At 35.3% G+C, this 15221-nt stretch overlaps 1 protein-coding gene across 1 annotated transcript in view; it reads left to right on the top strand.

Annotated features, from left to right (window-relative positions):
- The window catches only part of CNTN3 (contactin 3), a 336227-nt gene that overhangs the window by 78296 nt on the left and 242710 nt on the right, over positions 1 to 15221 (top strand). Inside the window, exon 2 of the mRNA XM_017543319.2 lies at positions 7926 to 8060. Within this exon, the coding sequence (XP_017398808.1) occupies positions 8006 to 8060 (55 nt within the window). The 5' untranslated portion in view covers positions 7926 to 8005. The remainder of the gene's footprint in view (positions 1 to 7925; positions 8061 to 15221) is intronic.

Below are 15221 nucleotides of genomic sequence, written 5' to 3'. Positions count from 1 at the left end.
TTTTTTTTGAGGTGGAGTCTTGCTTTGTTGTCCAGGATGGAGTGTAGTGGCATGATGTCAGCTCTCTGTAACCTCTGCCTCCCAGGTTCAAGCAAGGAGGCTGCCTCAGCCTCCTGAATAGCCACCATTCCCGGCTATTTTTTGTATTTTTACCAGAGACAGGGTTTCACCGTGTTAGCCAGGATGGTCTCAGTCTCCTGATCTGCTCACCTCAGTGTCTCAAAGTGCTAAGATTACAGGGCATGAAGTTTTTTATGTTAATAGTCAAGTCCTTTCCCTTTACAGAAGCAACTGAAATTACACTTTCAATTGCCAGTTACATTAATACAGACTTTTAAAAATATATAAAATATCAGGTTATGCTCTATGGTTCTCTAATGATCTGATTACTTAAGCATTCCATGTGGTATCTATTGTGTGGGGAAAAATGTCGTAAGTACACAGTTTCTATATGTATTTCTCTTTGACAGTTTTGTTCACCCATCCGTGTCTCTATTTCTTTATCTGAAAAATGAGGGTGATAACAGAATGATCCCCATGGGTGGTGGTGAAGATTGTAGTAGCTTAATATATAGGAAGCACTTAGAGCAGTGCCTGGCACATAATGGGCACTCCATAAAAGTTAGTGATTATTGCATTACTATTTAGTTTCCTTCCTGGTATTGCAAAATTGTCTTTGCAGAAAAACATTTATATTATATTATGTTGTTAAGCTATTTTTAAATCCTAAGTAAATATATGGTAGCAAGGAATGTTGTTATGTAGACTTAGGAAAGGAGGTTGGGAATAATTTCCCATTGAATCAAAGGGAAGGAAAATCAACATACCCTTTATAATAATTTAATTTTGTTTATGTTCATTCTGTTTCATGTTTATCTTGGAAGATGTCATGAAAAAGAATATATCACAGAAGTTGCTTATCCTTTAGTTTTCTTTTCATCATTAAATATAGTGAGAGCCTAAAGTCTAAGTTCCTTATATGTGTAAAGGTTATTTTCAGGGAAAATATGACACATAAAAAATGTTGTAAAAAACCACCTTAGATTCGGCTACCTTGAAAAAACATTAGATAGTGCTGTTCTTTTTCAGGGATGATGACTTGCTTTCAAAATTCTGCAACACTGTTGAAACTTGAACTTGCTCCTAAACAAAAGTCTTATTTTGTGAAACATGCTACAAGGGGTGTTATTGCAGTCAAGTAGAAGTAGTCGTGCATGATCGCTGAGAGGCTTGTAAAGCAATGTGCCCTGGAATTGACCAAGTTAATTTGAGGTTTTAAAGCAAAGCAAGAACATTGAAGCAAACCTTTTGTCAAATATACTTAAAAAGTGTTGACAGTTATCTAATATTTTGAAGCATGTCGGTTGGTATGATTGGGCAACTGTGTCTTGTCCCTTCAGCTTGCACTTGGATGAAACTAGTGGAACCAACTGAAAAACAGCCTTGTAATTTTTTTCTGGTGTAGCATCAGTGATGTTGGTCTTGCCAGAGATCTCCCTGAGTTGAGGATAAATTGAAAGAAACTCTGAAACCAACACATAGTATCTCAGAATATTCTGGCAATATTTTTGTATAGCTGCCCCATCTACTGCAGTGTACACACGAGAGCTCTGATACTATTCGCTGCTACTTAGGTCTACCGATTGCTGGGAGACCAAAAGCAAAATTTAACAGAATGTCAGAGATGACATGCCTCAACATATAAAAACAATGTCATAAGCTTCTTTGTCAAGTTTTTCAACAGTAACCTTCTCAGGAATATTTGTTTCTTTGAAGAGGGTTTTCCTTCTCTTCAATTTGTATAGTTTAGATTTATTTCCATTTTCATAAAATGTTCATTAATTTATGCATGAAAATAAACAAGAAATAAATCTTTTAATACATACGTATGAACACACATCTATATAGGCATACATATATATACATATTATTCCTATGGAAAAGAAATTATTTTTCAGTGCAATAAAGCATGGAGGACATAAAAGTTGGCTTATGTCTTTCTATGTGTATTTGGACTACAGAGATAGATGTGTTCATAGATTTGGCTGATTCTAAAAAGGAACCTTAACCTACAAAAGGTTACAAATCACTATTTTTTGAAGATTATAGTCTAGTTAGAGAGAAAAGCCATCATCTATGTAATACAATAGAAGGTGTTGGAGTGCTGAGGGTCAAGGGAGAGAATACAAAGTGCTGTAGGTGTCTATAGGAGCACGGCATGACTTCTTGCTGGCACTCACCCTGTTTGTCGATTGTTCTACTGTCAACACAGAAATGTGGATATGGAAGATCACATCAAACTGGGTGCATTATATTCTTCCCTGTTTGCTGCTGAACATTTGTGAACTGCAGAAAAGATGGGTGGGTTTATGAAGAATTTTGGATTTGGAGCCCAGAGTTGATGTGACTTTCATCACCTGTCTGGCCAGTTTTCAGCAGTAGGGGGAGGCAGGGTTAGTATGCAGAATGGATGAGCTACATCTCGGGAAGATGTGAAGATTGTGGATAAGTGAATGATTGAGTGATTATGAATGAACAAATGGGTTGTGTGATGCATGATTTGTGGTCTGGTAGGATATACAGTCTCAACAAGCCAGTATAATCATTAACTAGTTGACTACCAGCTAGTGTGGTTGCATACCATGAGAGTGAGTTAATGTAAGTTCTAAAAGATTCACAATACAACACCCAAAGTTATCAAACTTTTGTCTATTAATAATTGAATATTTTAATATAATAAATGTCTTTAGTCTGCTCAAGTTTTTTTGGTGAAGATTAGAAATACTATATATTCATAAATGTAAATTGTTTCTAAAGTATCAAAATTGGAGGTGACTTTTTGTGGATGTGAGATAGGGTGGTGTATTAAGCAGTTCTTTTAGTTAAAATTGCTGTAGGGTTTTTCTCTTTGAGAAAGAAAATGCTTGTTAGGTACATGTTATCTGAAAGAAGTGTTGCCAAATCATTCTCATACCTAAACTTTATCCACATAAAGAAATGTAACTCTTAGTATTTGCCAAGATGACATTCAAGGTTGTCTGTATACATTAAAAATAATAATACATATCAATATTTCATGATATCTGCCGTCTTAGTAGCAGTTTTGTCAAGTATATGACAAGCCACAAATGGGTTCTTCCTTCTTTTAGAGCAACCAGGAACAACTATTTAGGGCATTTTTGGTTTTCAGTCCAAGGTCTAGCATTTTTTAGCTCAGCTGACATTAAGAATAGATAGTACAGTTGTCAATATGCACTAAATTTGGGGGCTATTTAAAGATTGCCATGAGAACGTGTTGTGAATATATTAAGCTTTAGCCCTTAAATGCAAATGTCTATTAGCAGGGAAAATTCTAAAGGGTATCTATTTTTTCTTTGGCTTAAAACATTCCTGTGAATAGTAGAATATTCTTATTGTAGCAGATGACATTTTGATTTGTATTTGTCTTGCTTCAGTAGCTTCCTTTATATTTATTTTAGCTTTGTGATTTCAGAGTGGGATGAGCTTTAATGTGTCCTTTCTCTCCATGACAATACTTGGCAATGCTGAGAAGTCAGATTGTGATTGTATTAATTACCTTCATTATTTATAAAGTCAGTGTCCTACTTTAACATTGATTAAAAATAAGCAACGTAGTTTTAAAAATCTTCCTGAACGACAGTTCTTTTTAACCTCAAACTTTATACAGTGCATGCACGCGTGCACATATAAATGAATATTATATGAGTATTAACATTTCTCTTAAACTCTTTGTCTTTTGTTTTTTAGTTTCTAATTTCTATGAATTTGTGGGTGAGCATAAAAGTGGTATGTTGCAACATGTGTTCTCTTTTCATCTTGTTAAGAGTGAGTTAACATAAGTTCTAAAAGATTCACAATACAACACCCATAGTTATCAAACTTTTATCCATTAATGCAGATTATAATATGTCTACTTTGAATGTTTATTTCAAACATGATTTATCGCCTCCCTGGTTAAACTTGCAGTTAACCTTTCAAGGGCTTTAATCTGAGACTTAATACCCTTAGCCAGGCATGCAAGATTGGCTTCCATATATCTGCCGTCTCATTCATACCACACTCAGCTTTGCCATGTGTATTTCATCTCTTTAGCCTTCTTCCTGTTCATGCACCCCAAAGGCAAGAAGACACCATGAGCACCTAGGCCACAGGGCCTTTGCATATTCTGTTTCCTATGTCCAGAGGTGATTGTTAAAATATTTAACCAGCAATAGGGCATGCATACTGATCAATCCAAAGTGACATGGCTCGAGCAGGATTCTGGAAGCCCTCTACTGAGCCTTTTGGTTGGTTCCAGAGAGGTGTGGTGGGGTCTTACAATAGCATGGAGATAGGTAATAGTTGATCGGGGAGTAGTGTCCAGACATTAGCTACTCACAGGCCTATCTGCCACCTCATAAATCCATACCAAGTACTTGTCTACACCGGGAAAATGTCTTCCTTCCCTCACTGCAGCACATCCACACACCTCATTATGTCATCTCTTCTTTTCTTCTTCCGTACTCCACTTCTTCAGACAGGCTTTCCCTAACTGTCCTGATGAGGACTGTTCTCATTTAGGCTTGCATAGAAATGTCTACCCCTCTACTATACCTTTCACAGTGGGCCATTTATGAATACCTCGTACTCATTTAAACAAGGTGTCACTCCCAATAGCTGACACGCTCCAGGAGTATGAGGACTCTCAGTCTTCTGACAATCCCATCACCACCTTCACCTCCCTCTAGAATTGTAATCCCAGACACTAACAGGTACTTAATAATTTTTTATTGAATGAGTGAGTTTTCAAAAATAATTTGGAACTTCTTGGATATGTTTTAAATGAAACCAGTGTACATGTTTTCTTGGGAATGGATTGTTTGGAAGATAACGTTTTTGAAAACAATCACCTTCTTTATGCCTTCTTGGATACTTTCCTGAAACAATTTTCAAATGGTGACCAGATCCCGTGCTGTGACTTATCCTTTGGTTCCAGTAGAAATGCTTTTCACTCACTTGATATCCAGTGCAAAGATGTAATCTCCTGAGTGACTCATTCACTGTTCTTAAAGCTCAGCAAGAAACATTGCTTGAAGGCCTCCTGTAAAAGGGTATTTGGAACATTGGAGCAACCAGTGATGAGTAAACTGAGGCTGAGTTCTCTCTTTAGCTCAGTAGCGACTAAAATAGCTGAGTCAGTAGCAGCTGCTGAGTCAGAGATTTATCAATCAATCTAGTAATTTACTCTTTATCTTAATTATAAGAGTTTATAATATTCTCTTTTCCCATTTCAGTATTAGGGCACAGACCATGTATTTTTTTTTCCTCCAAATGACATAGGGCAGAGCTTTACATATTGAATAGTTTTTGATACTAAGGATGAGGATGATAATGGCAATGTTACTGCAGAATTCTTTGCTAGAGATTCCCCTTCCATTCCTAAAATTCTCAACTACCTATTCTTTTTTAAATCTGTTATTCTGTTATCACCAAATTCTTTCTAAGTTAGATTTCATCTATACACTGGTTAGCTATAACCTTTTCAAGAAAGGAAGTACCAGTTCAATTAATGTACTCCTCAATCCTTTCCAGTGGTCGAGTCTTACCCTTGTCCGCAGACTTTAGTGCATGTTACTATCATTTCCTAGTTTCTCATGAGCCATAGACATATATACGTATGAAATTAATGTATCTCATGTTTCACATGCCTTTTATGACTAGTTAGCATTGTATTTTATTTGATAATTTAAAAAATATTCTTGGTTTTCTACTATATCTATCTATACGTATATGCATGTTGGTGTGTTTCATCTTTCTCATGATTTTTGGACCACGGTGTCTTCAAATGCATGATTAGAAAACAAACTATGGCTGTCAGTTATAAATTAAATCTAATCGAGAATGATTTCAGTTATCATTTAAGTTAGTAATTGAAAATAATTATGGATACAGGATATGTCATTGAGTGAACAGAAGAAGGAAGGCAAGATACCTGAGACCCTTTGGTCCAAGCAGGGAAAATCAGCCATTGGAAAGGCTTGAGCAGTATATTGATTGATTGAGGTGGCATGTGTGTCTCTTCCTTGTATATTTTAATTATTCAATAATTTTGGCCATCAGTCACCTAGGACCTGATGCTATTAAAAATAACTTCAAGAAGGCTGTTTTCCATGCACAGTGTAGGAGACAGTGCCTGTGCCCCACTCATCCTCTTGTCGTCATCACTTCAGTGCACACACCATTTTTAATAACTAGCATATGCATGCTTTCCTTTTCTTTTTTTTTTTTTTTAACATCTGGAGTTACTTACTGCACTAGTAGGAGGTTATAAGTACTGGGCAATTATTACTGTCCTGGGAGTTGGTGTGTAAATACCCTAGCTGCCTTGCTCCTTGGCAAGAATAACTTAGGGATAATGCTTGGATGACTCTGAGGCATATGTCCTACAGGAACTGGACTTCCAGAGTTTTTTCCCATGGGAATAAACTCCAGTTATTCATGGTGTTAGGAGGCTTTATATTTCACCCGTTCTAGGCTGCCTTCCTTTTCTTATCTTACTTCCCTATCCTGACTGTTTTTGTCCTTCAGTTACCAAGTAAATTACTTGCAGTGGAGTTCATTTTGTCATGTTTATGTTGTGGAACCCAAACTGAGACACACAGTTTGCAGCAATGGGGGTACTGAGAGGTTAAAGATCAATGGTACTGTAAGTTGTTAACCTACAGTCTTAGATCAGTAGTTCTCAATTGTATTTTCACCTCCTTCAGATCCCAGTGGACCTAGAGAGAGTGATGCCTAATGCTTGGCATTCTAGCCACAATTCCATCTCTTACATCCTACCGAAGAATATATATTAGATTGCAGGCACCCAAAAACATTATTATAGGAATGATGACTTAACATATTATTTTAAGTACATATTTTTAAAGTTGTCATATTTTTAGTCTTTGAGTTCTTATTATTTGTGTTGTACTTAATATCTGATTGCATATGCCACATGTCAGGAACTCATTGTTGAGAACCACTGTCTACAGGAGGTTGAGTTCTCTCTTTAGCTCAGTAGTGACTGAAACAGCTCAATCAGTAGCAGCTACTGAGTCAGAAAGTTGTACCCGTTCCTTTACAAAACTTTAAAGTCATTAATTCCCTGTGTGGTACCAGCTGAGTTTCAGGAGTCCAGAGAAGATTGTCTGATTTTAGGTGTGTGTATACAGCCTACTTGATCATTAACCATGCAGCTGAACTAGTTTTAAGTGGCCATTCAAAATGATACAAGACTTTAACATAATTATTTCCTCTCAACCAACATATTCAAGTTTATGAAAATTCACAAAAACAAAAAAGAAAATGGTTTCATTTGCAAGGTTCTCAGACTGAACATTTTCTACCATTAGCATTTTAAAATCTGTTTTACACAGCATATATAATTGGGAGCTTTCTGCAGTTGTCTTAAAAATAGGTCTAAGATGGACATTGATAATGCTATCTGTAATTTGCATGCTTTACTAGGAATTCAGAAACTACAAAAATTAGTGCTTCAAGATACTTGCTTATTTGACTCTATTAGTTTTGTCAAAATGCTATTATTAGAGAAAATGGAAAAAGTTAGAATTTTAGGTTAATGTTTTCTTTCTTGAAATCATCTAGCAAAAGTTTTAATTGATACGTTAAAATTTAATATTTTATTATTGGTAAACATATGTAATTCTATAAGATCACTTCCATCTGCCTATGAGTTACATGTTTTGTAAGTATCTACATTTTAAGTGTCCTCTATTTTATATCAAAATGGATTTGTTTTTTCTGAGGATTTTCAGTGTCTCTGAATGATAAACAATTTTTACGAAAAGAAGAAAACCTTTTTTTAAAGTAGCTATTCTGTTTCTTTTTTTTTAAACTAAATGCTTTGTACATATATTTTACAGATTAAAGGATTTACCTGAAGACAAAGCATTCTATTCATCAGAGACTGGACAAGAGTAACTCTTGCTTTTGGCAATTAAAGATGATGTTGCCATGGAAACAGTTGATCCTGCTTTCATTCATTGGCTGCTTAGAAGGTAACAAAATCCTGTATTTTTTAAGTTGTGGTTAGAGGTATACTCAAGTCATATGCTTACATAATTTTAGGATGTTGAAATAAAATTCTATCAATAGCAAAGAAAAACAAATCTTTTCCCCACAAAAGGAAAATGGAAATTCTCTAATCCAAAAATTGGGTTCTCATTCCTCCCCTTATTTTTGTAATCCATTTTTATTTCCATAGCAAATATGGAACAACCGATATTACAGATTTACTGTAATATGCTTTTGGTATTATGAATATAACACCAAAATTTGAGCATTTTAATTTGTGACATGCGTTTTCAAAGGAGCTTGAAGATGCAAGATCTCACATATAAAGGAGAATATAAATTTAAAGAGTGCTGGTATTTTTATATGCAAATATAAAAACAATACTGTTTTATTTTTAGCAAATAACTTATCTAAAGGACCAAAACTGAATATAGATACAATTATCTTTTTTAATTTGGGACAATTTGAAATTTAGAACAAAGTAGAGAGAAAATAAAAAGCCTCATCTTTGACACATACAAAAGCAATTATTACAAATCATTTGTTGTATTTCCTTTTGTTAATTTTATTTTAATTTTTCTGGAGAAATAAATAAGTGAAGAATTTTTTGAAAATAGTGTATATACCACTTAGGTTTGATTTTATTTTGTTTTCCCTCTTTTTATGATATTCTCAAACACCAAAAAATTTGTATCAATAATACAATGAATGAATACATCTGTAGGTATAATTTAGATGTAGCTATTGTACCATTTTACTGTATTTCTTCTCTATATATGTTTATGAATGTGTATTTACTCCTTTTCTCTATCTACTTATTTTTGACTAACCCATTTGAAAGTAACTTATAAAAATGATCACTCCTGAAAATTCAGCACTCATCTCCTTAGAAGACCACCTTTCTACATAAGCATAGTTTCTTCATGATAACTGAGGAAACTAACAAAAAAGTAGCCTGAGACTATTCTAAGAGGAGGAAATCAGTTTGGAATGAGGCCAGATGCAATAGTCAGATAAGACACATGTTATTTAAAGACATGAATAGACTGGTTTAGACTTCTGGGCTCTTATGTCAAACTTCAAACAGTCTTCAAATATTTACATGATAATATGTAGCAAAAATCCATAATCAATAATAATTATAGATGAAAACTTTTAAGTTTTAAAAGAATGATTTTTTTTTACAGTTTTTACAGATTTTTACTGTGATGCCTCAATTTTGTTTCTAAAACGTTTTTCATTGACTGCTACTCATCTAGCACTGAAGAGAAAAGGAATAGTTGTTTAAAATTTTCTGACGTTCAAATGGGCTTTGGAAAAATTTCAGTAAAATATTTTATTCTTGGAGTCTTTTCTTCATTTATAAAGTTTAAAATATAATTTCTGCCTTAGGAAAAGAAACAAAAGTGACAGAAAATATACTGCAACAGTATTATTGTTTATGTTAGTAAAATTTGTAAAAGCAATCTTGAAATTTTCCAAGTAGGTGAGGAGACATACTCAGAAAGATGGGTAATTGGGTTCTTATTCCTCTCCTTTTTAATGCATTTTTATTTCCATAGCAAATATGATGACATCCGATATTTGGAAAGAGGAAGACATACTCAGAAAGTAGAAGTGTAGCAGAAGAAAATGAGATTAGCTTTTAAAAGATTTCAAATTTTTAGTTGTAATTTTACATTATGTGCAAATTGTATTGTGTTTCAGCATTTTTGAGAAACGTTTTACATATTTATGAACAAATATATAGAAAAAACAATGTCCATTTTAGTAAGATGTGAAGACATCATAAAAAATTTAAAGGTTAACTTATTCTCTAGATATGGTGATAAAATGTTATAAGGATTTGTAAGAGAGAATTGGATTAATTTACATGTGCCAAACTATATATAATCATACATATTTGCACAAATATGTACATACGTTTCAATATTACATAATTATACACGTAACTCTATGTAATGTGTTGACCCCTGAACTCAATATTTGCCTCTTTACAGAATTAGACATGCAATGGAGGCCTATGTTCATATTTATATGTATATATACACTTAAGCCTATTATAATTGAGACAACAGATCATACTATATGCAATAATTTAGATAATCTTCATTAAATCATTTTTTTAAATTCTTACTACTTTAAGGATAAAATACATGGTCACCAAGCATAAACTTTGGCTTACTTTGGTATTGTAGATTTAGTCATGGACAACACATGCCTACAAAATTCACATATTTGGGCTGCTTTTTTTCATAATGATACTTGCAATGCATACAAATACAACCCAAGACTACTGACACACATCTTTAAAAGCGTTCAGTCATAGCATTCATCCTGTTCTATGCAAATGTGAATGAATTTCTGTACTAGTCTTCCCTTAATAGTGATTAAGGAATGCTTTGAAAGCAAAATAAACTTTTTAAGTTCTTCCTGAAATGATTGAGGAGTATTTTTCATTTGGTTCTAACAGCACCACTTTTATAATCTCTTTGAAAATGTTCAAGAATGCCTGTGGACTGCCATTAGTCTCAGAACATATTTGGAACTTTGTGAGTTTGTGGTGTTGGATGTGGCACTTCGAGTAAGCAGTTGTCATAAACTCAAATGGCTGTCATTTCTTCTGTAGTATTTGTACACAGTATACTATGATTTGATAGCATTGAAACCAGTGGAATGGAGATGTCGCTGATTACTGCTTATAAATCTTGACCTCCTCCATGTTTTTTCAGATAAACTTACTTAAATCATCCCCTCTATTGCAGCAGCCTAAATCCTGAATTGCTTTTCATTTATACCATTTAAATCTTGACAGTTTATCTGAGTATGCTTGTGAGAATCACTGAAAGATGCCAACATTGTTGGTGTATTTTGTTCTTATAACCTTGATCATTGATAACTCCACATATTGGATATTTTGTAAGCTTCATGGTGACTAAGAAGATAGGTAGGGAACTTAAAAAATATGTATTGCAAGTGCTATTAAAGTTCAACAAGCACATAAGCTTAAATACAACCTACAATTTTATTTAGCTTTGAAAATAGTAGTCTCAAAAGTGTCTGTTGATCAGTTAACTGATTCCTGCAAATAAAGTGCTCATTCAAATGAATTTAATTGACTGTTGCCTAAGTGGTAAGCTGTCTTAAAGTACTCATCGCATAAAAGTGTTTTTAAATATCCCTGAGCAGGAAGTCTGTTGAAAGCAAATGAATCGAAGCTGGTATGTTCACAGAGGGTGGGTATCATCACAGGAGATCAAGATAGGGAGGTGTTTGCCTAGTGACAGCAACCAAGGAGATGGTTCAGTGAAGTATGGAGAGTTAAATGAAAGGAGACAGGCCAGAACCCAGGGTGAAGTGGGAGAGCTTACAAAAAATTGAACAGAGATGGGGAAGGATCTCTAGTGCAGCAGGATATCGTGGAAATTAAGGAAGCAGTTCAGGAAAAGGGAGAGGTGGAAGAAGAGGATGTCTCAGGAACAGCCACTGAGGCTTCTGAACAGGAAGCCGTGAATTACTGGAATTTAGAGCTTTAAGGAAGACATATTTGGTAAGGAATGAAGAAAATACATTGGGGAGAGCTTACAAAAGATTGAACAGAGATGGGGAAGGATCTCCAGTGCAGCAGGATATCGTGGAAATTAAGGAAGCAGTTCAGGAAAAGGGAGAGGTGGAAGAAGAGGATGTCTCAGGAACAGCCACTGAGGCTTCTGAACAGGAAGCCGTGAATTACTGGAATTTAGAGCTTTAAGGAAGACATATTTGGTAAAGAATGAAGAAAATACATTGAGGTCCATGATACTTTGATAAAATTGAATTATATTTACTTACATATGCGTATGTGTACAGTTGAGCCTAGCACATAGCACAATATGGGTGTTAGTGTTACTGAACTGCTTTCCTGGTGCAGTAAAGCCAAACATCCACACCAAGGCTTTGCAGTGGAAGAAAGAAGAGTGTTTATTTGCAGGTAGCCAAGCAAGGAGAATCGGGCAGCTCACATTTAAGACCTGACCTCCTCAGTGGCTTATAAGCAAGGGTTTTTAAAGGTAGTGATAAATTTCAGAAAAGCAGAAGTTACAGGTCAAATCGTAAATCAGAATATAAAGATTATACATTGGTTTGGCCTAAAAAGGTGGGTATCTTGAAGTAAGAGGAGATGGAGGTTATAGGTCCCTCTCCTAGGTAGATTCCGGCTCTCTGATTTGAGTTAGGTTAAGGAAGTAAAGCTTTGTCTAAAAACTTGGAGTCAGCAGAAAGGAGTGTTAAGTTAGGCCTGTGGGCATGACTTCCTCTGAGGCCCTCAGGAAGAAAATTTAGAACAAGGAACTGTGGTCAGGGTTCAGTCATTATTTCTCCCTTATCTGAGGTCTATATGCGGAAGAGTCGATTTGGTAAAGGCCTGTGTTACTGAAAAACAGCTCAGAGACATATATTAAGCGTTATCTTTAGTTTCTGTAGGCGCCAGACATCTTGTGACTCCAACCACCTTGGCTATTGTTTTAAGCTATTAGTATGTTCTTACTTACTGAGTTGCTCATTTGCTCCTCAAGGCTAGCTCAGTGCCTGGAATTTCCCTTGAAGGAACTCAAGATTTTTCTTTACTTCTCTGCTTGGGAAGGCCAACCAAGTCCCTAAGAAGGATCTCTGCCCCATCTCAATAGGTGTGCTGACTCCCACCCTCTAGTAGGAAAATCTGTGTATGACTTTAACTCCCCAAAAACTTAACTATTATACCTATAGCCTACGGTTAACCAGATGCCTTACCAGTAAAATAGTTGATTAACACATGTTTCGTATGTTATATGTATTATATTCTGTATTCTTAAAAAGAGACAATGTTATTAAGAAAATCATAAGGAAGAGAAAATGTAGTTACTATTTATTAAGTGGAGGTGGAACATCATTAAGGTCTTCATCCTCATCATCTTTACATTGAATGGACTGGGGAGTAGGAGGAAGAAGAAGAGTTTCTCTTGCTGTCTCAGGGGTGGTAGAGGCAAAAGAAAATCCATGCATATGTGGACTTGTGCAGTTCAAAGCTGTGTAGTTCAGAGATCAACTGTATTTACATGCATATCTGTGTGTATTCCAGGCCTGCCCATGTTGTAGATGACACAGTGGGGTCTAGAACATTCCAGGTACTTGTTCAAAGTCACACAGCTTGTTATTGACTCAGTAGGGATTTTTCTAGACTGCCTGAATTGTCATCTAGGGGGCTTTCAGCTGCACTAAGCCTTTTTTCAGTATGGTATGTTGTACCTTCTTTTACAGAAAATAACCAAGATTTCCTCGTTGGTGGTGGATAAGAGAGAGTACTGATACTTCTCGGTGAATGGGAGACAGGTGTGCATGCACACAAAAACCTAGGTGTGCAGTGGGAGGAGTTGAGTAGAGTTGTCTTTTGAAAATATTTCTGAAGATTTTCAACTTCTAATTGTTCTCAAGGTGAAAAGCCTTAAGTGAATGGTCAAACACTGAACTTACCCAGGAAGGTAGGGATGCCAAAAGGAAAATGACTTCTTCTAGATAGAGTTGCTCCTAAGTCAAAAAACTTGAAGATTTGTTGAAATCAACTGGCTAGGAATTACCTTGGCATGCCAACTGGCTTAGTGGATCACAATTCCATTCCCAGATGGAATTTCATTCATAGATGGAAATGGACACAAATGTGTATTTCCTTTATACTATGTGTGTGCCATCTTGCCAATAATGATATGAGTTTGATGGTATGAAATGCTTACCAGTGTGTAAAGAGGCCATTTCCTCATGATTATCAGTTGCTAGTCATTGTCTTGAAGCTTACATACAAGTAATGACCACCATCGCTTGACCATCTTCAAAGGTGGGCACTGTGTGAGGTATTTTACATGTATTTTTCTGTAATTCTCATTTCAACTGTGCAGTGTCTAGCTCACACATATTTTCTGTGTTCTGTTTCCTCTGAGTTTTAAAAATTTTCTTTTTGCTTGATATAACATTTATACCCTATGTCAATTTCTTGCCGAAAACCATGGATGTCTTACTCCCTGTAGGGTTGTAGTCTATGAATCTGGAAATTGTGCTGTGTCTATATGGCATTGCTGAGTTGAAGATTGCTAGACCTTTGATTTTTTGTTTGTAAGAAGGTAAAATTTGACTTTATGACTAAATCTCTGGATTTTTAAAAAATGAAGCCATTTAATTTAAAGGAAGTGTTTTTCTCCCCCTGAAGCTCTTTAATCCAAATTTAAGAAGTGTACAAGATATGTTTGGCCCAAAAGCCACTACATGTAGCTGTGCAAACCCAAATCCCCAGTGTCTATGATAGGTCATATACATATCATATGATTGTAGAATTTCTGATTTGCAAAAACTTGAAAAAACAAACTAGCCCAGGTCCTATCTGAAAAGCAGACCCAAAGCTCAAATTGAGATGAAGGGACTGAGATGTGGAGTGAGTGCAGGCAGCCAACTGGTGACTGATTTGAATCATAACTTTGGAAGATTTAGACTAAAGTAAGAATTCCTTGTTGATTATTTGTTAACCAAATTCATAGTTTGCAAAATGATTTCCCATGGATTTGTGGATGTTTTGTAAAAATATTCATTCCATGGGAATAGTAATACTTGTGCAAATGCTGACCCTTCTTGAGGGTAACTTTAACCACAGTAAATATTCTTAGAGATCTGAGTGGTGAAACACCAAGCAGAACTCAGAATTTTAATTTCATTTTGTTTTAATGCCTCAGGCAACTGTTACTTTCAAATAAGTCATTAAAATGCAGAAATGGGACTTTAGTTCAGCACTCCAAAGTTTGCAAAAGATTACTATTAGGGTGTTATTGCTGTTGAAAGTACTATTTTTGTATATACTTTTGTGAAGCTACTCCTGTCTTGTACCTGTATTGATGGCACTCAGAAGGGAGTGTACGGGGTATAGGTGACCAAGAATCTGCAAACTGCCTCACAGTTAACTGCCAATGACAGTAGATGCCTCTGTAAGGACACAGTCAGGGTGTTACATTAAGAATCATAGACACAGTCATCAAATTCACTTCTGCTATATGTTAATATTATTGGATAATGAATTATTTTATAGTTGGATGCGTACATTACAGTTGGAGATAAGTGTATCTGATTAGGGTTGTGTCAGGAAATCCAAA

The sequence above is a fragment of the Cebus imitator genome, unplaced genomic scaffold (assembly GCF_001604975.1).
Source record: "Cebus imitator isolate Cc_AM_T3 unplaced genomic scaffold, Cebus_imitator-1.0 Scaffold152, whole genome shotgun sequence".
In the NCBI taxonomy this organism is placed as follows: Eukaryota; Metazoa; Chordata; class Mammalia; order Primates; family Cebidae; genus Cebus; species Cebus imitator.
This window is presented reverse-complemented; position numbering and strand designations above follow the sequence as displayed.